Source organism: Sapajus apella, unplaced genomic scaffold (assembly GCF_009761245.1).
Source record: "Sapajus apella isolate SASKATOON/1434 unplaced genomic scaffold, GSC_monkey_1.0 scaffold25, whole genome shotgun sequence".
NCBI classification, from domain to species: Eukaryota; Metazoa; Chordata; class Mammalia; order Primates; family Cebidae; genus Sapajus; species Sapajus apella.
The window spans coordinates 22,306,972-22,334,519 of NW_022436965.1; the positions used below are offsets into that span (position 1 = coordinate 22,306,972).

Genomic DNA, 27,548 nt, shown 5'->3' on the forward strand with positions numbered 1-27,548 from the left:
GGAAACTGAGGCAGAAGAGACAATGCAACTTATCCAGTATCATTCACAGGGCAAGAGAAGACTCAAATCCTAAAAACAAACAACAGCCTAGAAAGGTCTTTTCCAAAGGCTAATGCTCTTTGTCCCTTCTGGGCCCCTGGTCATTGAAAACTGTGGGACTCTGGCCATTTCCCTCTGGGAGGGAAACCTCCCAGAATAAAATCAGACATTCATGAGTATATGGTTGAATCCAAATCAAGTACTTAATTGCACAGTGTTGGTGTGGGGACCTGTGGAGTGTCTAAGGGTTAGAATGGAAGTCTTGGCATTAAGGCACCAACTGTTTTGCTGAGTATCAGAAGGAAATAGAATGGAGAGAGGGAAGTTGAGAGATGCAGGGTCTGGGAAAGTTTAGGAATATCTTTGGTTTGGTGTATTTGGCCATCACCTGGCAATTCAAATGCTGTTGAGGGCTTCCCGGGTCCAGTAGGAATGGGGATGAGGTGAAGAGCTATACCAGAAAACTCAGGAGCGCCAAGCCTGGGGAAGTGGAACCCAGGAGACTGGTTTAGAGCTCACTTTTCAGCATACACAGGAAAGCCCAGGGCCACATGGCCTGCAGCTCATAGAGGTTCTCCCAGGCCCCAGACTCACTCTTCTCTCAACACCTAGCCTTGGGGCTCTCTAAGGAAGGGGAGCCTGCTGCTGGGGAAGAGCTGGATCACATGGTTTGGAGGAAGATCTGGGTAGGGTCACTAGCTGACGCTGGCTCACGCTCTGCCAGGGGTCCATCTGGCTGAAGGCAGAAGGCCCCTCGTCATCCACCGAGATGGACTGCTTGGCTCTTTCCATTATCCAAACAACTCTTTACTGAGCACATAGTTTGTGCAGGTGCCATAAAAGTGAGGATCTGGAGTGATTAGTCATAAGTGGGCCTACCTCAGCCATCAGATCCAGACGGGGAGGATGCTTCAGGGCCTGAAGGAGGGAGGCTGAAGGAAACACCCATCCTCCCCTGACTGGGCCAGTGATTCTCCCATCGTCCCCTAGTAAGCCAGAGCCTACTCCATGCCTGCACCGCCCCAACCCCCAACACACACCCCACGCTTGTAATCTGGCTGCAATGAAAAAAAGAAGACATTCTGGCTTAGAAAAAAGGATCTTAAAACAAAACACTCACCCAGCTTGGAAGGAAAAATGGCCTTAACTCTGAATTGCCTGGAGCAGGACATTTTGCCTCTTGCTTTGAGAAGGCAAGTGACCCCTGGGGACCTCACACAGCAGAACCAATTCTTGGGCATGTTTTCGGACACACTGATGAAGTGTCTTCCACCTCTGTCCCATCCCTCCCACCACAGCCTGCCCAGCTTAGAAGCATGTGGCTGCTACCTTTTCTTCCTCCATATCTTACATTAAGAGGAAGAAGGGGCCAGAGCAGTGGGGCAGGAGAAGCCAGGCTTGGTGGTCAGCTTGAGGCATATAGACAGAGTTTGCCAAATAGTGAAATAGCCACTGCCCTGCAGGTGAGCAAGGAGTACCCTCAAAGATCGAACAAAAGCAACCAGGCAGCCCTCCCCACCATGCCTCATTAGAGGACACCACCTCCTCCTTTGCCCAGGTAAGGGAGACCCAGGTAGGAGCAGGGCCATTAGAAAGGCTTCCTGGAGGAGATGGAGATTGAATTGGGTTCCAGAGGACCTGCTGGGCTTTTCTCTTCTTTTTCTTCCCATCTGATCTTTCCCGGGAATAGATTCTGCTAAGATCTGGGCAGGGAAGCACTGCACTGATGAATGGGCCCCAGGACTCAAGTGGTGTTTGGGGAAGCAGAAGTATTACATAAGGTGCTATGCAGGGAACACAAACGTAAGGCTGTGCACTAGGGAGTTTAAAAGCAATCAAAACCTGCGAGGGGGCCGGGCGAGGTGACTCACGCCTCCCGGCGCTTTGGGAGGCTGAGGTGGGCGGATCACAAGGTCAAGAGATCAAGATGACCATCCTGGCCAAGATAGTGAAACCCCATGTCTACTAAAAATACAAAAATTAGCTGGGTGTGGTGGCACATGCCTATAATCCCAGCTACTTGGGAGGCTGGGGTGGGAGTATTGCTTAAACCTGGGAGGCAGAGGTTTCAGTGAGCTGAGATTGTGCCAATGCACTCCAGCCTGGGCGAAAGAGCCAGCCTCCAACTCAAGAAAAAAAAAAAAACTACTAAAAGTTGGTCTGCTTTTTATGATCATCATATGCTGACAGTTCTAAACAGAGTCAATGACAAAACACACCTCCATGCTTGGGAGATACGCCCACCCCTCCCTCCTTGCACTCCACTGCCATTCCAAGGGATCAAAGGGGACTGACCCCTGTGCCTCTTAACTGACTATGGTGTGGGCCAATTACTTTACCTTGCTGAAGTCTTCTTGCACAGGCTTCTAGTCTGTGAAATGGAGAGAGGGTAAAATTCACACTGTGCCCCAAAAGAGCTATCACAGATACTAAATGAGTTTGCACATGTAAAAATCTTAGACCCATACCTGACACATAATAAGCACTCAGTAAATGCCAGTTATGACTGCAGTTATTATTATTAGTGTGGGGAAATGTAAGTTACAGAAAATTAATAGACGTTTGGTGACCAATTATCTGACAGCCCTGAGAGGGCAGACAGGTGCCAGGAAGGAGTCAGAGGTCACTGCGGACGAACCCTAATTTATCACCAAAAAAGCCACCATGTGCTGCCCCCTCCACGAGGCTGTTAGAGAAAATCCTCCAATTTCAAGGTGCTTCCATTCCAGGAATTTTTCTCAGCCACCAGACTCTATGAAAGATCTGATGTGCTGCAATGTACCGCTGCATGAAAAGGGGTGCCTAAAGAGGACAGCTCCAGGAGAAAAAGTCGCCGAGCAGCTCTGCTCAGAGCCAGTGAAACCTTTGAAGACCCAATCTCTCTCTCTCTCTCTCTCTCTCTCTCTCTCTCTCTCACACACACACACACACACACACACACACACATATTCTCTCTCTCTCACACACACACACACACACACATTCTCTCTCTCTCTCTCTCACACACACACACACACATATTCTCTCTCTCACACACACACACACACACACACACACACATTCTCTCTCTCTCTCTCTCTCTCTCTCTCTCTCTCTCTCTCTCACACCCCACCTTCCTAGAATGAGAAGAAGCTTTTTCTAAGTTAAATGAGAAAAACTCAGGAGAACTTTCACCTGGGAAAGGTATAAAAGTTTTTTTCTCCCAGGAAAAAAATGTTTTTCTCCCCTCATATAAAAAAGTTTCAGAAAACCCACAGTGCTTGATCCATGAAGGGATCTTGAAGCAAACCAAGTTTTCAAGCTGCTGACTTTTTGAGGCTGATTGCGCTTAAACGAGCCCTTCTCTGGCATCTTTGTTAGAGGCACAATCCCAGCAGGAAGATTTCCCTAAATGTGGTGCCGTCCACTTGTCTGCTCTGAAGTGGCATGTTCCTGTTGATTGCACAGGTATGGGTGTCTCCCTGGGGTCTGCCCTATCACAATGGCCTATCTGTCACGTGTGTAAGCTCTGTGCAGTTGCCTGGCCTAAGAGATGTGGTTTAAGGGGCTCAGTCTCACATGTGCACTCCTGATGAGACTCTGGACCTCAAGAGGGTAATATGTGGGCCAGAGCCGGGGTGGTGTCAGCCTACAAAGACAACTGCAAGATGAGTGGCCCGCCCACCGTCTGCTCTGTGGCCCTGGGTCCTGTTGCCATTCCAATCCCTAAATCCTGGCTCCCAGCTGGGGCCTGGGCACCATCTGCTGGCACCTGAGCACGAATCAGAAGCCGGTGCTTGTAGGAAGAGCTCATGCACCTGGAACGAATCACATTGCCTGCCTGTCAGAGAGGCGATCGGGATTAAAATGTCCTACTCTAGTCTCAGTCCTAGCCTCAAAGGAGAAAGGATGTAATGAATGGCCCATCTAAGAAGGGCGTGTGTTCAAAAGAGGAAGATTAATAGTTTAGGCCCGTGGCTGTCAACCCTGGTTGCCCCTCAGAGTCACCTGGGGAGTGAAAATACAGATGCCCAGTCTCCCCTCTACCATAACTTCCGAGTCAGAATCCAGAGGGGCAGGATCTGGGTTTCTCTCTGGTTTTTGAAAAGTTACTGAGGTGATTCTGATATGCAGTCTAGGTGTAGAGACACAAATTGGAGCTTGAGGAAAAGTTGGTTTAATGAACAGTTGTCTCCAATACACTGCATGTGACTTTCAGCTCAGTTTTGCATCATCTGGCTGCTTCTCTGAATTACTGTCCAATTCCCTCAATTTACGGGGCTCAATTGTGTGCATTCTTCCACTAGTGTGTATACAAGTCATCTGGGGATCTTGTTAAAATGCAGATGATTCAGTAGATCCAGGGTAGGACCTGAGATTCTGCATTTCTAATGAGCTCCTAGGAGATGATACACTTGGTCCAGGGACCACAGTCTGAGAAGCAAGGCCCTAGGGAAGAATTGGTTCATGGGCACAGGTGTGATCCTCATCTTGCCTTTGCCCACCAGAGTTCCCTCTCAGGGCTTTTTGGTAACACAACCATGCTGCCTGTTGTGGTGCCGGCCACCAGGAAGCCTGGGGAAAGTGTGTCTGGCCCAGGATCTGCTTGTACTCTTGGCAGTGTTTGACCCAGCTAATCTTTCCCTCCTTCCTGAAACACTCTGTTCTGTTGGTTCCCATGATTCTTCCTCTCCTTGTTCTCCTACTGCATCTCGGACCCTGATCTTTCCATGTCTCCTTAGCAGCCTCATTCTCCTCTGCCCTGCTGTGAAATGTCAGAGCCCCTCACTCTCAGTCCCAGGCGCTCCTGCTGTCACTCTGCATCCACATCCACCTCCAAAGCTCGAGTTGCTGCCCATTCCCAGCCGACTCCTAGATTCCTGTCTTCAAACCCAGCCTCTCTCTTGAGCTACCATCTCACAAGTCCAACAGCCCGCACGACTTCTCAACCTAGACCTGCAGAACACCTCAAACTCGCAAACTGAAAACAGAACTCATGGCCTCTCTCCCCAAACCTGGTTCTTTCCCAGTGAGCTCTCTCTCAATAAATGACAACCTGTCCATTCAGGAATGAAAGCCAGACACCTAACAGACATCCGTTGTATTTTCTATTGCTGTGTAATAAACCACTCCAACATTTAGTGACTTAAAACAATAATCACCATTTATGTTGCTCTTAAATTAGCAATTTGGATGGTGCTTGGCAGGGACAGCTTGTCTTTGCTTTATGCAGTGTCAGCTGGGGTGGCTCAGCCAGCACTGGAAGACCCACTTCTGAGACGGTGCAGTCGTCGGCGGACAAACTGGCATGCAGTCTCTTTCCCCTCTCCACGGCCTCTCCAAGGACAAGCTTGGGCCTCCTCGTAGCATGATGGCTGAATTTCAAGAGCAAACATCTAAAGAGACAAGAAGTGAAAGCTGCTAGTTTCTTACGGCAAAGGCCCAGAAACTGACCCAGCATCACTTCCGCCATATTCTATAGGGAAGCAGTCACAGAACCCAGCTCAAGGGAGAGGATAAGAACACCTTTTGATGAGAACAGTTTAAAAGAATTTGGGGACCGTATTTTAAAACTGCCACATCACCCTTGATCTCTTTGTCCCCACTTAACAAATTCAGATCATCGTTTTGCATGGTGATTTTAGCTTCCAGTACCTCTTCAATGTTACTTCTGCCACCTCATGCTCTCCATCGCCTCTCCTAAGCTACTGCCACAGCTGCCTCCCTTCCCTCCTGAGCCTGTCTGCTCTTCTGACTGCTCTCCAGCCTGGAGCCAGAATGATCTTTTAAAATAAAATCATGACGTCACTACCTCTGCTTAAAGACCTTCCATAACTTCCCATGAATATTAGGATAAAGACTCAGATTGTTGTCATGGCCTATAAGGGTCAGGCCCAGCCCACCTTTCTGGCTGCCCTGGCCATGTATGGTGTGATTTGAGTTGCTTGTAGGAGGGCCTTGGTGGGGCAGGCAATCTGGCTGAAAGAGAGCAGATAGCAGGATTTGACCTCACTACCTGGATGGGACAAGGATGCTATTTTTACCTGTCCTGTATTAGGCAAGTTTATTTAGATTGGTAGTGGGAGGCTAAAGGGTATCCTATGGGGAATCACACCCCCAAGAAACCCCCCGGTGCCATCGCTACACACTGGCTTGTGTTAGTTTCTGGAACATTCCTCTCCTTCGGCCACACCCTGACCGCCACGCGCTGCCCTTCTCTCACACCCCTTCTCCTGTTCTCACATGGTTCACTCCTCCTTATCTTTCAATCTCAGCTCAAAAGGCCCTTCCTCAGGGCGCCCCCTCTGCTATATCCTCTCATCAAATGCATGACACTTGTTACTATGATGGTTTTACATTTGTTTCTATGGTTATTTATTACCGTCTGACATCCCTGGAACAGTGAAAGCCATGAAAGCAGGAACTGCTTCCGTCCCTGCCCCTGGTTGTATCTCCAGAGTCTGGCATAGTGCCCAGGACACAGGTGCCCAATGGCCATTTGCTGGATAGGTGTTGATGAATGAGTGCCGACCCTTCTGAACCTCCCCCCACAGCAGGCTCCTGGCTTCACCATCTCCTATCCTTTCCTGCTTTTCTTCCTCCTTTAGGCTGTCCCTGCTTCTCTCCAAGCTCCTCCTTCCTAATCTCATTTGCTTCTCTCAAAATAAACCTGCCTCACATTCCTTTCTTGGGTTTCCACGGATAAGAGGCGCTAGCTAGTTAGGGAGATGGATTAATCGCAGGTTACATTGACTTAAAGAAAGTCGCTTAGTGTGTCTTCCCTGCCTCTCAGACATCACCTGCATTTTAGCAGGAGCTTCTGTGCCTTCTGTCAACGGTGGAAGTTTCAGTATCGCAACAGTTGGTGGAAGACATAGTGGGCTTGGGGGAAGTACAATGGCCCTCAAGCCACCCCAGGTTGGCAGCACTCAGGTCCTGCCCTGCATCGTCTTCTCTCTGCCTTCTGTGGGGCTTGTCTCTGTTCCTAGATTACCCTGTCCCCTCTCTGTCTGGGGCACCAACCATCAAGCTTGGAACCCGGCTCATTCCTGAGATGTTTCCCTCTCCTCTGCTACCCAGTGAACTTTGGGCTGCTTCCTCATTTTCCACCCTGATGAGTCAGGGATGCCATAAACACTGGGCATGGGCGGAACATGGTGACAGACAGGCGCTTCCCTTTAGGGCCGTCACAAAGTTCACTGGGAGAGGAGCATAAAATGTATATCCGTTGGCTAGAGCTCACGCCCTGCACCTGCCCGCTGATATATCCCCATCTGCACTGGGGAACAGGTGACACTAGCCATGAGCAAAGCTGGCCTTCCACCTGTGCCCTGGCCCTTCCCCTCCTCTTGGGCCCCCTCCCAGGCTAAGGTCTTGCTCCATCTGGTGTCTCCTGCCCTTTCAGTCTCTTCCTCCCTGGGAGCACCTTCCCCATAGCCTGCAAGCCCACCCCTGCCTCTCCGTCTTCAGTCCCAGAGGGGCTGAAGAGATCTGCTCAGGATCCTCTGTGCCGCTCTGGTCTCGGCTTTCCCATCTTCTGGTGTTAGGCGGGCTCCTGACAAAATAGGCTGCCCTCACTGTCTCTACTTCTTCACCTCCTAGTTGGCTTTATTGTTACAAGAAAACTGTGTGTTTGTTGCAGAGCATTGGGAAATAAAAGTACACATAGAGGAAACCTCAGATTGCCCCAGGATCTCAGAATCCACAGATAACTGTTATTAATACTGTATTTTGGTATATTTTCTTCTAGAAATATTCTGTGTGTGTGTGTGTGTGTGTGTGTGATTGTGTGGGATTGGGACACTATTGTACGTACAGTTTTGCATCCTGCTTTGTTCCTTTTTTTTTTTTTTGAGACGGAGTCTCGCTCTGTTGCCCAGGCTAGAGTGCAGTGGCACGATCTTAGTTCACTGCAACTTCCACCACCTGGGTTTAAGCAATTCTCCTGCCTCAACTTCCCAAGTACCTTGGATTACAGGTACCTGTCACCTCGCCTGGCTCATTTTTGTATTTTTAGTAGAGACGGGGTTTCACCATGTTGGCCAGGCTGGTCTTGAACTCCTGACCTCAAGTGATCCATCTGCCTCAGCCTCCCAATGTGCTGGGATTACAGGCGTGAGCCACCACACCCGGCCTTCATTCCTTTATATACGCAGTCCAACACAGTGAATTGAATCCCTCGGGAGCTATGTCAGGTTCTACCTCCTCAATAAGCCTTTCCATTAAATCCCTTTTCCCGGTTTTAACTCAGCCCTTCCCCTCTCCCCCTACACACCTCACTCCCTTAACACTTGCGCTTTAACACTTAATTAGGCTCTATTAGGATGCTGGCTGACAGCAACCTCTAACTGCTTCCTGAGCAGGGATTGTGCCACAGACCACTCAATCAGCAAGTTCTCATTAGGACCCAGCTCAGTGTAGACACCTTGCAGGTAGAGGCGGCGAGTGGTGGATATAAGGGAAGTCTGAGACAGACCGTGCTCCAAGGAGCCTGCCATCTGTTGAGGGAAGGGGCCTGATTCACAGCCCATATCAACAGGAGAACTACATGTGCCCGGGATGCATCTGCCTGAAGTGGCTTGGGAAAACCAGCCAGCAGGAAGGGCTGGGGTGGTCCTGGTGGGCTTCCAAGATGAGGTATGAACACGTCTCTGATCATTCTTCCAGTGCCTTGCACTAAACTAGGACATTGGGAGAATTTTATTGGATTGAGCTGAATTTGTAGATGTCTAAAAAATTATGTTGAATGATCAGTTCAACATTTACTGAGTCCTAAACTACCTCCCTCTGTCCCTCCTCTCTCAGCTGCCAGTTTGAGAGCCTGCAGGGGCTGTCCCCTGACCACTGCCTGTAGAGGAAGGACAAACAAACCTGCATGTGTGAACTGCCTTCTTCTCCCTAGAGACCAGCACTTTCTCAACACCAGAGCATGATACGTGGTCCTGGGGCAGGCTGGGTCCCTTCTGGCCTCCAAAATCTCCTCCCTAAGAACGTGGTTTCTCTGAGCAAATGGATTTTCCTAAGTGGAGGAATTGCTGCCAGTTTCCCAAGGGCTCATATAATGTGCTATGTATGCCTCAAGCAGCTGTTTCCATCAAGCATTTCATTATCTTCCAGTGTATTACTTTCCATTTAGTTCTCAAGAGACAGTTTATTATCTTCTTAATAAACCTTAATTTTTCACAAGCAATCTTTGAGACCTCAAGCTGGCTCTCCAGACCGACCTCCTTAGGGAGGCGAAGCGACCTCTCTCATTTCCAGCTGGGGTATCTTGCAGACTCTGCTTCCCATCTCTGGGGCTCCTTTGGTCTTTTATTTTATTTTAAGCAATTCATGGAATAGGTTCTTCCACCAAGTTTCTCTGGTTTTAAATCCTACCCATCCTATAAGCTTAAATTTTCTATAACTCATTCATTTGCTGTCAAAAAGCACGTATTTGAGACCTTTTATGTGTTAGGCGCTTTGCTGAGCTCTGGGGATACGAAGATGAAGAAAACAGCGCAGCAGAGGAGAAAGACATGACAACCTAGATTGCATGTAGAGTCCTTTATGTACCAGGGTAAAGGATATGTGCTTTATATGAAGCCAACCCTCTCACAACCTGGAGTTAGATAATATGATGAGGCTTATTTTATAGTTGAGGAAACTGAAGCCCAGAGAAATTAATTCAATTGCCTAAGGTTACACAGTTAGGAAAAGCAAAAAAGAAGATGCCAGCCCAGATAGTTTGGCTTCAACATTCAATTCCACGCTGCTGTATTGTGTAATAAAGTTTTACGAGAGAGAAGCACTAGGAGGCAGGTAGCCATGGGTAGTAGGTGACACAAAGGGCCGAATTATCAATTCTTCTTGGGAAAGTTGGGACATCTTTAGGACAATGCGTGTGTTATCATGCAAGAGATTGTTCTGATTCCTTCCTTGCAGATAAAAGTGCTCGCACTTCCAGCTTGTGTACCCCTGGAGATTAACACATCGATACATTATTAGTTAGCAGCACCTTACGGTAAATTAGCTTATCTGATGGATGGTTTTCTTGAGCATCAGAAGAGCTCAGCCTTGACAAGGAGAGTAGGGGAGAGGGGATGGAAGAAAGAAAATGTGTAGAGCATGAGGGGCACAGGCCAAAGGGAGCGACTGGATAGGAGAGACACAACTACTGGGAGGAGGGTGGGCTCTGGGCAACCGAAGACGTGATACCCAATGCCGACCTATGCAAGGAAGTAGAAAGACTCTAGAAATGAGCTTCTCAACTTTTTATCCCAGCTTAGATGTCCCACCTGGCGCTTTGGTCTCATTAAGTGAGTAGCAATGCAAAGACCCCCAGAAGAGAAAATGAGGGATGCAGCGCTAATAAACAGAAAACCCATGGAAAGAAGTAAAAGAAACTGGACTTCTTCCAGATAGAGGTGAAGAGGCTGGTGATTGCAAACCTCAGAGGTCTCTAAGCCTTCAATGGGAAATTATTAAAAGTCCGGCCAGATGTCTTCATTGCCAGTAATGCCAGAACAAGAGGATATTGACTGAATGGGTGGAAAGGCTGTAGACGAGCTACGAAGGATTCCTGAGATGGCTGTTGGCATAAAGTTCTTAAACAGGGGATAACTTATCTCAAATTATGGAAAATGTAAGTGTGCCTCAGGGCACAGGATGAGCTTTTTAAGACCCTTCTCAGGTTTACAAATGACAGTGAAAGAGTGCTCCACATTTGTGCAAGGATTTTTTCTTTATAAGCTCTTTCTTATTCATTCATTTCTATTTCTTCCTTCATGGATCTAATAACATAAGTGGATTTTAACTTGCTGTTATAATGATCTCTAAAACTGATCTATTCTTTAGTTAGAATCATTAGAAATTACTCTTCTTTTTTCACAACTCACACATGGTGATGGTTACTGCTGCCTCATGATTAACTTCCACCAAGGATGCACCTCCACAACAGAGTGTGGGATAAGGAAGCGGAAGTGGCTCAATGTGAAAAATATATGTCATGGTAACTGTCATTTATTGAACGCTGATGATGAGTTAGGAACTATTCTAAACAAAGTACCCATTTCATGTCGCTTCATTCACACAACCCATTTTTCAAAGGAAAACTCTGTGGCACAGAGAGCTAAAGTAAACTTCTCATGGCTATCCAGGTAGTAAATAAGGGAGCCGGAATTCCAGCTGAGGCATTCTGGCTCCACAGCCTGTGCATTGAAACTCCATGCCATGCTGCCTCCTGAAATGGCCATGGAGAAGTTGTGCGATACCGAGTGGTCCATGTCCGGGATAAAGTATCAGAGGGATGTTTCTGAACCAGAAGAAGGGGAGAGTTAGGAGAGAAGAAGAATAAGTCATAGGAGTGGCTGATGGGAGTGCATTGCCCTCCTGGGAAGGGGATGTTCAGAAAATCTCAATACAGCCAATTCAGCCATTCGATTGGGCAGAGGCTCCCCTCTCTCAAGGGTGTGAGGCTCCTGAGAACTGTGAGGTGGAAGCAAATAGTGGGTGTTGTTTCTATGCAGTTGCTGGCCCTAGTTCTTTTCCTGCACAAAGGTCACATTGAGTTCTCTTCTATGAGCAAATGCTGTACTTAGCATTCTGTTAAGAGGATCTAAGTGTATGTGTGAAGCTAATCAATGTCCATTAACTTTGCCAGGGTAAGAAGACCCTTTTTCCCACAAAAGGTCTTCTTTGTGGGCATCTGTCTCATCTCCCTGAGTAGAGCAGGGGGCTGGTTTTATATGCTAGGCACATATTAAGTACTTGTTGGTTGACTGAAGGAAGCAGAAGAGTTTCTGTGACAAGATTGAGGGGTGTGATGTGGTCAAGGAACAAAATAGGAAATAGATTCTGTTGACAGCCAAGGAAAACACCATCACCCCCGTCCATGCCGGCAAAAATTAGCACTTTTCCCTGACTGGTGGGCAGCAGCCCTGCACCCTCACTAGGGCTGCCTCTATCTGAGGGACTTGCCAGCTGCCCTGCCATTTATTAGCTGTCATATCCAGGTAGAGCAAAGGGTTTAACTTTCTGGGACCTCAATTATGCCACTAGTAAAATCGGGTTAATACAAATGTCTATCATTAAGGAGAGTCTGAAAATAAATGAGAAAATATCTGTAAAATACCTGTATGGTGCCTGTACCATTGAGGCGTAATTAACATGAGATTAACAGGAATTGAGAATGACTAGCTCAATAGAGTGACTCACTTTTCATCCATTGATGGTTGACTTCACATCCCTTTAATCTCGAGTGACCAGGTAATTGGACACTCCATTGTCTAAAGGAATGACTTAGTGGGTTGGTTCTCTTTGAGAGTTAGAATTGTTACTATCAGACAGAATGTGCTTGAGTGTGGGGGGCCAACCGTTTCTGGGTCATTCAGGTTCTCCCAGTGGCAGAAGTCCCTTAATGGGTAGTCTATGGGTAGGGTGTTAGATAAGAACGGAATCATTGTAAAGGTTATGGAGAGGCCTGAGAGTGATCACCCTGAGGATGGGGCTCCAGGGAAATGCCCTGGCCCAGGGAAGGACCCAGAAAACGTGAGGTAAAAATCGGTGGCAGTTGCCATGACTAAACCAGGCATATGAGGAATGACATCCAGGCAGGTTGTCTGCTATAGCTGGGAGCTGGGCAGATGGCACTGGAGGGCTCCATTCAAGGAAATAACCTTCTGATGAAGGGTGATTTGTTAGTAATGATAACAAATGTGCTTTCTTTTCTTTTCTCTCTCTCTCTCTCTCTCCCCCCATTCCTTCCTTCCTTTCTCTCCCTTTCTTTCTTTCTTTCCTTCCTTTCTTTCCCTTTCTTTCTTTCTTTCTTTCTTTCTTTCTTTCTTTCTTTCTTTCTTTCTTTCTTTCTTTCTTTCTTTCTCTTTCTTTCTTTCTTTCTTTCTTTCTTTCTTTCTTTCTCTCTTTCTTTCTTTCTTTTCTTTTTCTTTCTCTTTCTTTCTTTTATTCTTTCTTTCTTTCTTTTTCTTTTCTTTCTATCATTTTGAGATGGATTCTTGCTCTGTTGTCCAGGCTGGAGCACAGTGGTGCTATCTCAGCTCAATGCAGCTTCTGCCTCCCGGGTTCAAGTAATTCTCCTGCCTCAGCCTCCTGAGTAGCTGGGACTACAGGCATGCACCACCACGCCCGGCTAATTTTTTGCCTTTTTAGTAGAGGTAGGGTTTTACCATGTTGGCCAGGCTGATTTTGAACTCCTGACCTCGGGTGATCCATCCACCTTGGCCTCCCAAAGTGCTGGGATTACCGTCATGAGCCACTGCGCCTGACCAGCAAATGTTTTCTGACAGATGAAGATGGTGGAAAGACCACCAGTCACATGGAGGGTCAATTGATAAGTCTTGGTCACTTTGGACGCACTTTCTGGAGTAGCATCAGTGCCTCGGGAAGCCAGCATTTGAGCCAATTTTCCATGCGGAAAATATGCAAATGCCAAAGAGGAGAAACCTGGTTTTTTATGCTTTTCTGTCTCTCTCACTCCCAATATCCAATACTCCCTGACGTTATAGACTCGCCCCGGGAGCTCACATGGCCCTCACTGTACAGTGCCCATTCCAGGAGGGCGGCTGACTTTCACCTTATGAGGTACTGCATACTGAAGTATGAACAACCTGAATGCTTCACTGTTCCCCAGGAACAATTTGCATTTTTAAGAGAAGTGTGTTAATCCCGCTGGAATTTGGCTGGAGAATGGAGTTTTCCCAGCTGGAGGGGTCTTCAGCAGGGAAGTTTCCTTCTTTATGCTGCAGCCTCGTCATGGGAACACTCGGACAGAACTTGCTCCCCCTCCGACCACCAAATCTACCAGCCTCCCTGCACCTTTAGCCACACCCTGTGGCAGTGGATGGACAGCCCTGGGATCTCTTCTAAGGCCTGTCCTCCCATAGCACCCTACTCCCAGCTCCGTTTGCCCTATGAAGACATCATTTCTGCCCCATTCTGTCTTGGCTCATTCTCATTATCAACAAACAGTGTACAAATATTTTTAAATTATCATACACATATTTTGGAAAAAAGGGCGTCAACTCCTCTTGACCCGCCTTTAGCTGCTACAGTCCCTGTGCTCCCTCCCCTTTCCAGCACACTCTGTCTGTGTCCTCTTGTCCCATCAGCTCTTGAACTCACTTCTTTCAGGCTCTATCCTCACCACTCCACTGCATCCACTCATGGCAAAGTCACCTCCATGTGGCCACATCCAGCGACCATGTCTCTGCCCTCAGCTCCCTGGTTGAACATGTCAGCAGCATTTGAATAGCTGACCTCCTGTGCTTTCAAGAAACACTTTTCCTGCTTGGACTCTAGGAAACACTTTTTCTTGGTTCTCTTCCTATCTTCCTGGCCAGATTTTCCTCCTTCTCCCTTACTGATTCCTCCTAATTTCCTTCATCACTGAGCACTGGAGGGCCTCAGGGTTCAGTCTCAGATGTCTTTCCTGTCTTCCTGCACTTCCTTAGTGATCCTCAACATCCTCTGACCTTAAATGATGGAAAGCCGGGCACTCCCAAAGTTGTATCTCCATTCTGCGCCTGTATAGCACTCTAGACTCACATAACTGGCTTCCTGCCACCTCCATCAGGGTGACTAAGGAGCATCTCAAACTTTACAAGTCCACAAACAAACTCTTAATCTGCCCCCTGAGACCTTCTCCTTCCTTAGCTGTTGTCATTTCGTAAATGACAATTCCATTCTCAGGCCAAATCCTTCTATCTATTCCTGACTCCTCTTTTCCTCTAACATGCTAAATCTAGCCTGCAATCAAATCCCATTGGCCCTACCTTCTAGATTCATTGCAATTTGGACCACTTCTCGCCACTTCCATCATCGTCACCTGTGTCTAAGCCATCAGCCCTCATCTATACTATCAAAGTCAACTCTTGCATGATTTGCCTGCTTCCATTCTTGTTTCCCATCCCACTCCTATCTGTTCACCTCACATCAACCAGAATGATCTTTTAAAAATGTATGTCAGGCCAGGCATGGTGACTGATGCCTGTAATCCCAGCACTTTGGGAGGCCGAGGTTGGCAGATCACCTGAGGTCAGAAGTTCAAGACCAGCCTGGCCAACATGATGAAACCCCATCTCTACTAAAAATACAAAATTAGCTGGGCATGATGGTGCACACCTGTAATCCAAGCTACTTGGGAGGCTGAGGCAGGAGAATTGCTTGAACCTGGCAGGTGGAGTTTGCAATGAGCCAAGATTGAGCCACTGCACTCCAGCCTGGGCAACAGAGTGAGACTCTGTCTCAGGAAAAAAAAAAAAAAAAGGTATGTCAAATATATTTCGTCTGCTTAAATCTCTCTAAGAGATTTTCACTTCATTCAGAGCAAAATACAAATCCTAAATAAGGGCTATATTGCTCCAAGCAATCTGCGATCCCTCACTGTTCCACCTCATCTCTCCTCCTCACTCACTCCCCTCCCACTACACTGGCTTCCTTGCTGTTCCTTGCGGTTGGACTAAGCTGACTCCTGCCTCCCTGCCTGACCCTTGCTGAGCCTCTGCCTGGAAAGTTCTCACCACTGGCATCCGCATGACTCTCTGTGTCAGGCATCTATTCTGCATGACAAACAGCCCCAAAACTCAGTGCTTAAAACAGTAACAATTTCTATTTTATTCTTGAGTCTTCAATTTGAGCAGGGATCCGCAGGGGTAGCTCAGCTCCGCGCCCCTTGGTGTCAGCTGAAACAGCTAGGTGGCTGTGTTCACTCACTCTCATGTCTGGGAGTTGAAGTTAGCTGCCCCAAAGGACCTCGGTTGGTGAACTTTCCATGTGGCTGCTTACCTTCCTTCAGGATGTTGATGGGTTTCCAGGGTGAGCATCGCAAGGGACCAGGTGAAGTGAATGGCCTCTTATGAGTTGGCCCCAGAACCACATAGTGTCCCTTCCACTGGAGACATAGGTGCTCCCAGGCTCGAAGGGAAGGAACACAGACCCCAACTCCTGGTGGAGGAGTGTCAAAATCATGTGGTAAGAGTGTGTGTGATGAAAGGTACATACTGGTGTGGCCACATTCCTTTTCCTTACCTTGTTTCCATAAACTTATATAAAATAAACTCCTGTGAGAATATGGTCCATCTCCTTACCTTGATATAATCTTATTCTTTAAATTCATAAAATTCTTTACCACATACAAATATTCCATAAATACTTCTTAAATAAGTGAATAAATCACCATCACAACCAAAAAGATAGCTGGTAATGTTTAATGAGAGTTTTCTATGTACCAGGGACTAATAAAAATATTTACACATAGTATCTCCATTAATTTGCCCAATAACTCAAGGAAATAAGTATTAGAGCTCCTATTTTATTGATGAGAAAACTGAGGCTCAGACAAGTTGACGACTTCATGATGCTGCGGGGTGGAGTTAGGTGGAGCAAGGCACATGTGTTTTTCTTCACCACAGTCTTGGAGGAGAAGCTGGTTTCCAGGGTGAAGGTGGCCAAGCTGGCTCTAGCTATGGCTGGAGGCACAAGGACAGTCCTGGGTGTTCCCTCAGTGGTCCTGTGGGCAGTGGTGGGTATGTCCGTGTCCTTCACTTTTCCCTCCCACTGCCAACTTTCTTTCCAGTTAGGGTGACTGTCAATGCCATCTCTGTGGAAACTCCGCAGGATGTTCTTCGGGCTGCCAGGGGAGGAAGTGTCACCCTGCCCTGCACCTACCACACTTCCGTCTCCAATCGAGAAGGATTTATTCAATGGGATAAGCTTCTCTTCACTCATACGGTAAGGATGCTTTACAAGTTCTAGCATCATGGGAATGGTTATCACCTGACCGGGTCCTCTTAGAAGGCAAGCACTATGAAGTCTTTCCATAAATGATATAATAAACACTAGCACCCAGGCTAGGGTGGGTGGGGAGGGAGTGGTGAATGTTGGACTCATAGAGGGCCAGATTGTGCCACCTTGATTTTGAAAATGTCACCTGCCCTAAAATATCTTTCTGGTGGCCAGTCTCAAATGACCTAAATTGTATCATGTGAGTCAGTCACTCCCTTTGTTTTGTTTTGTTTTGTTTGTTTTGGTTTTAGACAGAGTCTCACGCTGTCACCCAGGCTGGAGTGCAGTGGTGCGATCTCGGCTCACTGCAGCCTCTGCCTCCTGGGTTTAAGCAGTTCTCCTGCCTCAGCCTCCCAAGTAGCTGGGACTACAAGTGTGTGCTGCCACGCCCGGCTAATTTTTTTTGTATTTTTAGTAGGGAAGGGGTTTCACCATGTTGGCCAGGATGATCTTGATCTCCTGACCTGGTGATCCACCCGCTTCAGCCTCCCAAAGTGCTGGGATTACAGGCATGAGCCACCGCAATTGACCGCAAGTCAATCACTCCTTTTGATTAGCATAGCCCTTGCTCTGAGGCCAAATTTTGCTTTACAGGTTTTTCTTTTCCTGTTTGGATTATTTTGGGGAGTATGGAGTTTTGTTTTATTTTCTATTATAAAATAGATAATATAATCTTATGGTTTGAAAATCAAAATGTCATAAAAAATCTACACTGAGGTTTATTCCCATCCCTGCTTCTCCTGTCCCACCTACCCTGTTCCCACACCCACATCCTCCATCCTCCTCGCTCTCCTCCACCCCCAGGCAGTGCATATACAAACGTGGATATATGTTTTTATAGATGCATTTGCATATATGAATACGTATGTTTACATATACTACATGCATACTGTTCTGCATTTGACTCTTAACAATATATCTTGGGCTCTGTGTATATATTTATCTCATTTTCAACATTTGCATAAGGCATTTCAATTTATGAAGGTACTATATGTACCGCGAATGGACATTTGGTTTGTTTCTTATATTTTGCTGCTACAAATAATGCTGGATAAATATAAATACCCTTATATGTATGTCTCTAGATATATGTATGTATATATATATATATATATATATATATGAGATAAATTATTAAAAGTAAAACCCTGGGTCAAAGGGCATATGAATTAAACATTGATAAATAAGATCAAATTCTTCTCATTAAATGCCCACCAGTCTTTATTTTCACCACCAACAGTGAGGGCACCTATTTCTCCAACACAGAGCATTCTCAAACTGTTTGCTATCTGCCAGTCTGATAAGTGAAAATCATCTCATTGGTCATCAAATTCACATTTCTTTAATTATAAGAAGTGGAGTATCTATTCATAAGTTTAAAAGTGAGATCTCCTTTTAAAATGCAAACGTGCCTGGCAGAGGTAAGCATTAGGTCCCCAACCACTCAGAGTGGAAAGGACTTAGCTTTTTCCCTGACAGGAAAGAAGGGATGGCCTAAACACCCAAGACCTTGAGTGGCAGGTCTGATGGAGAAGGAAAGCAAGTCTTGTTCAGATGCACCAAGGGGCCCTGATGGACCCTGATGACCCTGTCCTGACTGCTCCCAGAGTCCCGGGGTAAAATCCCAGAGAGGAGAGCTGCTGCCTTTAGCTTGCAGGAGTGAAAGGGCACCTTCTCTTGCCATCACATGTATTTAGCAGGCCAGGCATGAGGTCAATGCCTGATAATTTTCTGGGTGTTGAGGTAGGTACTAAAGTTATTTTATTGACTGCTGGATTCCTTACTTCCACAAGGATTTCAGGCAATTCCCTTGAGACCCTGCAAGAGTACAGAGAAAGGGATTAAATCCGGTCCCTTAAAGAGATTATTGTGACAGGTCCTAGCAGGTCTTGTCCTTGGGGGAGATTCAGGGAGAGAGCCTTAGGATATCTTTAATGGGAGGAAGGTTAATGGGTGGAGAGTCCTGAGCAGAGCCACTCAGGGTCAGAAAAATAGCTGAACTGGGGAAGACCAGTATCCATGGACTGATCCGCAGCCCGAGACACCTTTGCATGTCCCATCTGTTTCCCCCTTGCTTCTCAACTAAGCTTCCTGAAAGAGCGGTCTGCCTCCACCAGGTCTGTTGCCTGTGGTTGGGCAGATTGCTCCCTGCACAAGGGTGTGTGCTTCGTTAGCCAAGTCATGCATCCCAGCACAGGCTGTAGAGCCCTTTATTCTAATTTGCACGAAGTGCACTGCAGGCACAGATGTCGGACTTGACAGCGCATCCCCACATTCTCTTTGCCCATCATGGTCTTGATTCTTTACCTAACGCTCTGCAAAAGTCACCAGCAACCTCTTTTTTTTTTTTTTTTTTTTTTTCTCCATTCAGTACACTTCATTCAGTCGTCTTATTTCATCTCCGATTAGCAGTTCACACTGGCAGCCACTTTCCAACCTTGAAGTCTTGTTGTCTTGACTTTCTGGCAGTCTTGCCTTGGCTTTTCCTCTTATTTCTCTGACCTCTCCTTGACACTTCGAATGCAGTAACTTGGAGACTTGCCATTTCTCTACTTATTTATCCTGGTGGCTTCATCGAGCCCACGTCTCAGTGAACATCGACATGACATTGGCTCCCAGACGTTCATCCCAGTCGCACTAAACTGACCCATCTGGCTCTTAACAACTCCTCCACCTAGATGAATCTCCCACCAACACTCCAGATACCCCACCCATAAAGAGAACACATCGTTTATTCATAAAACATTCCCTTCCTTTGTGTTTCCTCTTTTGGAAATGACATCACCTAATATCCAAGCCAAAAACCTGTCACTCTGGAGGTCTGCCATTCTCTAACTCCATCCACCAGATCTACTCCTGTCTCATTGGTGCTCCCCTTTCATACTCCTCAATTTCTTAACTGGTCCCTTTTCTCCTTCCAATTCACTTTCCATCCCGTGTTGAGAGCTGGCTTCCTAAATACGTGGCTCTCTAGTGCTTCAGGGTAAATGCAAACTGTTTAGTCTCATATACACGGTGTCTGATACCTGGCATTGTAGAATCTCCGGACTTCAGACTCTGGAGCCAGAATGCCGGGTTTGAACCTCAGCCCTGTCATTTACTTAAACATGTGGACTTGGTTGAGGCATTTAACTTCTTGGTGCCTTGGCTTCCTCACTTGTAAAGTGAGTATAATCATATACCTACTTCAGGGGTGTCAATAATACATACCAAGTGCATAGACTAGTACCCAGCACATAGCATACGTTCAATAAATAGCAGCTCTGATCTTTATTGCTACCTGCCTAAGCTCAGCCTCTCACCAGCCCCTCACTCACCCACTTACCTCCCTTCGTACTGAACCACCGGGGTCGAGATGTTGCTTCCCACATCTAGGTCTTTCCCTGTGGCTCTCACTTTGCCCGAAATGCCTAACACCTTTATCCTACTTCAACACGTACTCTCCCAATACCCCCAGCCCTTTGCCTGGCTAATTCTTAGTTGATTTTAGGATTCAAGGCAACTGTCACCTCTTCTAGGAAGTCTCCCCTGACTTCTCAGTCTAGAAGTGGTACTTTCTTTCATCTTACAACATCGTAAGATGTTGTAACATTTGGTTGTCTATCACTTCCATTACTCTTTGGGGGCAGAATTCATGAATTACCATCGTTGAATGTCAGACACCTAGTAGATGCTCAGTTAGAATAATGGCTAGCACTTCTAGAAATGTAACATGTCAGGCAATGCCCTAACTGCTTTGTGTATATGACTACCTTAATTCTCACTACAGTCCTGTGAGGCAGGTGTCATCATCATCATCTCCATGTTGCAGAAGAGTTAATAGAGTCACAGGTCGAGCGTTTCGCTCAAGGTCATACAATTAGTACATGGCAGAATGGGGATTTGAATTGAAGCAGTCCAGCTTGAAAGTCTGTGATTTTAGCCATTACCACACACAATTTGATAAATAATGAGTTTATCAATCAATCAGTAAATTCCAAAGGCGAAAGTCAAGTAAATAAGGTGAATTTGGCAGCCGAGGCTGGCTGCCCAACACGATGGCTGGTACATGGAAGGTGCTCAGTAAATACTGGTAGACTGAATGAGTGAGAGTAAGCTATGGATAAAACAGAATGGATAGGCCGGGCGCGGTGGCTCAAGCCTGTAATCCCAGCACTTTGGGAGGCCGAGGTGGGTGGATCACGAGGTCAAGAGATCGAGACCATCCTGGTCAACATGGTGAAACCCCATCTCTACTAAAAATACAAAAAATTAGCTGGGCATGGTGGCACGTGCCTGTAATCCCAGCTACTAAGGAGGCTGAGGCAGGAGAATTGCCTGAACCCAGGAGGCGGAGGTTGCGGTGAGCCGAGATCACGCCATTGCACTCCAGCCTGGGTAACAAGAGCGAAACTCCGTCTCATCAAAAAAAAAAAAAAAAAAAAAAAACAGAATGGATAAGAGATACTGGAGATTACAAGAGGTAAAATTGTTGGCATCCTGGATGGACCCATTTACCCACATATGTTTTATAGTATGAACTGCCTAATTTCTTTCAATATTTTCATTTAAAAATAATTTTAAATTAAATTTAAAATATATATATATAATAAAAGAATACATGCTACTCATTTGTGGATTTCTTTTATTATATAATAAATATTTTATCATATATATTATATATTATTATATATAATACATATTATATATACTTTTATATAATATATATTAATATATACACAAAATCCACAAATGGGTCGAATGTATTCGAGCTGCTTGTTCTGAGAGGTTGGTGTCTGTGCTTCTGGGCCCTGGGAAGTAGGGAATGAGGGTAGTCACGGCAGGCTGGAAGCACGGGGCAAGGGCCTTTGGGTGAAGACCTAGTGCCATTTTTCTTCCCTTCCAGGAAAGAGTGGTCACCTGGCTGTTTTCAAACAAAAACTACATCTATGGCGAGCTTTATAAGGATCGTGTCAACATGTCGGGCAATGCTGAGCAGTCCGACGCCTCCATCACCATTGGTCAGCTGACCATGGATGACAACGGCACCTACGAGTGCTCTGTTTCGCTGATGTCAGACCAGGACATCACCTCCAAGTCACGCCTCCGCCTCTTGGTCCTCGGTGAGTGTCTCCATTTCTTTCAGGAGTGTAGGAAGAGGGTGGGCTGGAGGCAGCACAGGGAGGAGAAGAGCCCTGGTGATGAGGCGAAGGCAGAGGCAGCAGCAAGGAGCTGAGTCTCCTCCCCTCCTCCAGCTGTCTCTGGCAGAGGGCCTGTTCCTCCCTTTGGAACTGAACACTAGTGGGCAGCTCCCAAGGGCAGAGAAGGCTGATTTGGAGTGGTCCCTTGCTCTGTCGATGTTCTTTCCCCCACACCAACTCCTCCTTTTCATACCATAGTTATTACAAAGATAAAGGAAAATCTTAAATCCTGTTGCAAAGACTCATGGTGCCTTAATTGGGTGCTCAGAGGGCCACATAGCAACTCTCTGACATCTTTCCCTGCCGTAACTTAGGCTACCCAGCAGAAATCCTTCACACCACCGTCTGCTCAACCCCACCCCTCAACAGACACTCCATCAATCAGGTTCTACTCCCTTTGAAATGTGTCCCAAGATAACATTCTTTTCATAGGAATAACTTATTATTGGAATTTATAGTTTAGGAAGCCTCTGAAAGATCATCTACTTTAATATCCTCATTTTGTAGATGAGGCCCAGAGAAAGGGAGCAACTGACTCACAGTCAAATGGTTATTGGAAAATAACTGTTACTTAATGAACACAGTCTATGTCCAATATTAGAAATGGCGCCGCTGCTGGCAATGCTTTAAACGAGAAGAACAGGGATCTTTTTTCCTTCTTCCTTTTACATACTTGATTGAATTTTATTTTTAATCAATATGCTTAATTTAAATTTATTTTTAAATTAAATTTAATTAATACTTAAAATATTTTAATCGCATAAGGTGGTTGCCTGACTTTTTGAAAGCATTAGTGAGTCAAACTACAAACTAGCATTGTATAAAGAATAACTAAGATCTCAGTAGCCAATGGCAACACAGGTAGGCATTTCATATTTTCCTCATGTCCTTTCAAAACACACAGACTCTTCCATACTCTTCTCTTTTCCTTTAAAAAAAAAATGGGATTGGCAGGGAGCGGTGGCTCATGCCTGTAATCCCAGCACTTTGCGAGGGGGGCAGATCATGAGCTCAGGAGATCGAGACCATCCTGGCTAACATGGTGAAACCCTGTCTCTACTAAAAATACCAAAAATTAGCCGGGCATGGTGGCACGTGCCTGTAGTCTAAACTACTTGGGAGACTGAGGTAGGAGAATCACTTGAACCTGGGAGGTGTCGCAGTGAGCCGAGATCGGGTCACTGCACTCCAGCCTGGGCGACAGAGCCAGACTCTGTCTCAAAAAAAAAAAAAAAAAAGGATCATATTGTAAAGATCACTCTGAATTTTTCCTTTCTTAACCATGTTTCATGCACATTTCTCCAGATCAGCACATGTAGATCTACTGATTAAGGCATACCTTTCATCACACGGAGGTACCATGATTTATTCAAGTATTCCTTACTGATGAATATTCAGGCTGTTAACATATTTTTTTTTGTACGAACACTACTACAATAAACATCCCCCTTACACACACGTATATGTATGTTAGGGGTCCCTTAAATAGCTCTCGTTTTCTTTGGGCAATGTAAGCATTAATGAAGACTCCGCCGAAATCCTCCACATAGTATTATACAAATGCTGATCCCCCTGCCTCCCAACCAGGGCCAGAAGGATACAAATTTAATCTGAGATTATGGAACTCCGTGAAACCGATGTTTTACTTTTTTAAAAAAAGAAGTGTCAGGTGCAGTGGCTCACGCTTGTAATCCCAGCACTTTAGGGGGCCGAGGCAGAGACCAGCCTGAGCAACATAGCTAAACCTCCTCTCTACAAAAAAATTAAAAAATTGAGGTGGAGGATCGCTTGAGTTGGGGAGGTTGAGGCTGCAATTAGCTGTGATCGGGACATTGCCTTCCCTCCCACCTGGGTGACAGAGTGAGACCCGTCTCAAACAAGCAAGCAAGCAAACAAAAAAACATAGAAAAGAGAGAGAGCGCTTATTTTTAAATGCATTCTAAGAAATCAGTTTAAATCGTATACATTTAAACAGAAATAAAAACATATAAACACACACACGTTTTCTTTCCTAATGGCTTTGCAGCTAGGCTATTTTAAGGCGGCCGGCCTACTTGGGCTGGATGACCTCAGTAAACCGAGGCGAGCAGGAAGCTCCCGGCCAGGCAGCCCCTCAGCCTGCGCCTCGGGGCAGCACGCGTGGTCTCAACCGCGGCCGGGAAAGCTGGAGCCCTGGGTCCTGAGACCAGGTGCCGCGGATCGGGATCGGCAGTCTCCCCGGCCTCTGGCGCCCCCTGACGTCCGTAGAGGGAGTCTCAGGCTTCGGAGAGGCCTCGAAGGTTCACTCTCCCTTCCTTCCCCATCACTGCTCCCCCAGCAAATATTCAGGTAACATCTGCCCTATGCTGGGAAGGTAAGACTGAGTCTGAGACTCAGAGTCTCCCGGAGGTCTCACGGCCCCCACATGTGTGGAAGGACGATTTGATCTTTTAAAGATCTGTTTGATCGGAGGTCCTAGCTGTTTTTGATGGTGGAAGGCTAACGAGAGAGACCTTGGTGAGGGATTGACAGAGTGACAGCAGGGGGTTCCTGGGTGTGAGGCCAGAGGGTTTGGGGGCTGAGAACTCACACATTCCACCCTAAGGCTGATCTCTTCGGGGGTGGGTGGTCACTTCTTTGCCATTATCTGTACTTCTGCCTCTGGAGAGAATAAGGATTTGCTTTTGGCAGTTTTCCCTTAGCAAATGTTGGTTTCAGCAAAGCTATAGCAGTTTTTGGATGCATTCAGATGCCTTTGAGTGCTCTGTAGATGCCAGTAGGCCTCAGTTACTTTCCTACCCTTTTTGTCTTTTACCCCAAAGAAACCTGGTTGTAGAAAGGCTCTACTGTCAGTCATGCACACTTTGTATGACTTTGGGGACACATGGGACTCCTTGGGTGGGATTGGTGTTTTGCCTGCTCTCCAACCGTAGAATAATGCCTTTGCCTCCTATTCAAGGTATTCCTGGGAAAAGGCTGAATGTTTTTGATGTGGGGAGAGGAATACTCCCTGTTGGAAATAGATGCTCAGTGCTGCAAAGAAAAATTAGCACTGAAACAAAGGCTCTTTCAGCAATGCAATCTTTACTTCCTGGGCTGCAGGAAGGGTACTCTCACTAGCCATCTTGCCATGAGAATACCCTTCCTGCAGTCCAGGAAATAAAAATTGCATTGCTGAAAGATCCTTTGTCTCAGTTCTAATTTTTCTTTGCGGCACCGAGCATCTATTTCCAACATCTATTTCCAACACTCCTAATCCTCTGAAAAGCTCAAGAGATAAAGCTTGACTCAGCAACCCCATCCTAGGGGTCCTCTGGGAAGTGGTGTTCACCTTCTGCTTGCTGGCCCAGCACGGGGAGCAAAAAGGCTGCTGGTAAGACTGGTCCTCGGGCCGCAGCCTCCCCCTCCCCACACTGCTCCAGTCCCAGGGTCTGGTCCAGGATAGATGAGGCCTGGTCTTGAACTTTGGGCCTCTTATGATTAGGAACAGCCCGAGGGAAAGTGACAATCTGAGAGGGCATCTAATTTCCCTCATGTGGCCCCACACCTGGCCAGGCTCACTATGGCAGCCAGAGATGTTGTGCACACACAACAATAACCTGCCTGTTTCCAAGAGGAAATAGTTGGCTGCGGGGTAGAGGGGAGTGGTGTGTGGAAGGGTTTCTCTGGGCAACTGCTGGGTGGGGCTGAGAACAGAAGGGACTTTTGATGCTCAGCACCTGGATTATAGAATGGGCAGCACTGTTTATTGGGTGAGCAAGCTATCCAAAGGGACGTGAAAAGAAAGAAAGACGCAGAAAGGACAGGCTTGCCACCCAGGGATTCCAGGAGCAACCCTCTCCACTGCATGTCCCCTTCTCACCTCCAAGGACACTACCTGAAGTCTCAAGCATGCTTCATGTTGCTTCTTGCCTCTAAGCCTCTGCACATGCTGTTCGCTCTGCCTGGAGTACCATCACCTCTTTCTCTGACCACCACTCCCACCTCCACCATTGGCCTTGTTTACTGTCATCCTTCCTTCAGGTCACAGCTGATGCTGTGATTGGGGCCGTGTTTGGGTCTTATCTGCCCCAGCAGCCTTGCCTCCTTTTGGTCATTGTTCATCTATTTGTCTTTTGCCCCCACTAGATTCCTTTACCCAATCACTGTGTCCTCCCAGTGCCCACCACTGTCAGACACACAGTAGGCCCCCAGCGAGATTTGTAGAATGCACCCCACTTCAAAATGGTGTCTTGACAATGCTGAGTGAAGGGCATAGGCTTAAGCCTCCCAGGATTTCAGGGAATCAGGTTGGGGTGGTGAGATGAGGGTGGCCTGCCATCCCGCTGTTCAATGTAACCTCCAGTCTGTGGGCTTCCCTCTCCTGAGCTCTGTGCCCTCTGCCTTCTCGGATCCCCGCCGTCCTCATCACCCTGCACATAACTTTCCTGCTGCCTGTGGTTCCTCCCATCGTCCGGCGCTTGTGGAAACTGCGTGTTATCGGCAAAGTGCAGTAAGAGGATAGTCCTGAACCCAGAGAGAACTTTCCTAATAAGTTAGCATCGGAGGCTTCAGATAGCACTTAGTCCAGGGGTAGGCAAACTAGGAGCAAATCCAGCCCACAGCCTGTTTTTATATTTCTAACATATCATTTAAAGAGAAAAAGTAGCGGAGACACTATGTGGTCTGCAAAGCCTAAAATATTGTCACCTGGCCCTTTACGGAACAGGTTGGTTGTCTACTAATTTTGCAGAACGGAACACTGAGGTCCAGGGAAATTGAAGGTTTTCCCAAAATGGCACAGATGAGTCAGTGGCAGAGGAGCCCATATGGACTGGTGGAGAGCACACTGGATCTGGAGTTAGAAGATCTGGGCTCTAGTCCCGGCTCTGCCAGGACCCATGAACAAGTGTCCTCTCTGGGCCTCAACATCCCCATCTTTCTAACAGCCATGTTGTGCTATCCTTAAAATCCCATGACTGTAAATTAGAACACACATGAAACCATGCCCTGTGAAGCTACTGCAGACCCACAATGCTCCCCAGAGTGTGCACCACTCCTCTGTGATGGTGACAGACCACTGAGGGCATATTGGGATGAACTGGTTTCATAGCGTTCTGGCTCACCACTCAGCTACAGTTTTCTGCCTGTGAACAAACAAGGCAGTAAGTGTGTGTGTGTGTGGGGGGGTGGCGGGTGGCTGTCACCAGTCCCACCTGCCTCATGCCTTCTTTTTGGTCTCTCGTCTACACAGTGCCACCCTCCAAACCAGAATGCGGCATCGAGGGAGAGACCATCATTGGGAACAACATCCAGCTGACCTGCCTATCACAGGAGGGCTCACCAGCCCCTCAGTACAGCTGGAAGAGGTACGACATCCTGAACCAGGAGCAGCCCCTGGCCCAGCCAGGTAAGGGGGCAGCAGGGAGGGCGGGCTCCTCAGGTCAAGGTGCAGCGCATTGGCTAGGGGTTGCCAGGGGCGACTCGGGGAACCAATCAGATCCCCCTGAAGGCCGCTTCCCTACCCCACCCCATCCCCACCCCTCTAAGCACTGGTTTCTTATAATAATACCCACCTCATAGGTTCTGGCAAGGAGTAAAAACGATTCATGT

General features: G+C 47.0%; 1 protein-coding gene across 1 annotated transcript in view; it reads left to right on the forward strand.

Moving 5' to 3' along the window:
- GPA33 (glycoprotein A33) overlaps window positions 1-27,548 on the forward strand; it is a 38,161-nt gene that overhangs the window by 1,117 nt on the left and 9,496 nt on the right. Inside the window, exons 2-4 of the mRNA XM_032291513.1 lie at window positions 16,589-16,743; window positions 21,683-21,899; window positions 27,190-27,345. Coding sequence (XP_032147404.1) covers window positions 16,589-16,743; window positions 21,683-21,899; window positions 27,190-27,345 — 528 coding nt within the window. The remainder of the gene's footprint in view (window positions 1-16,588; window positions 16,744-21,682; window positions 21,900-27,189; window positions 27,346-27,548) is intronic.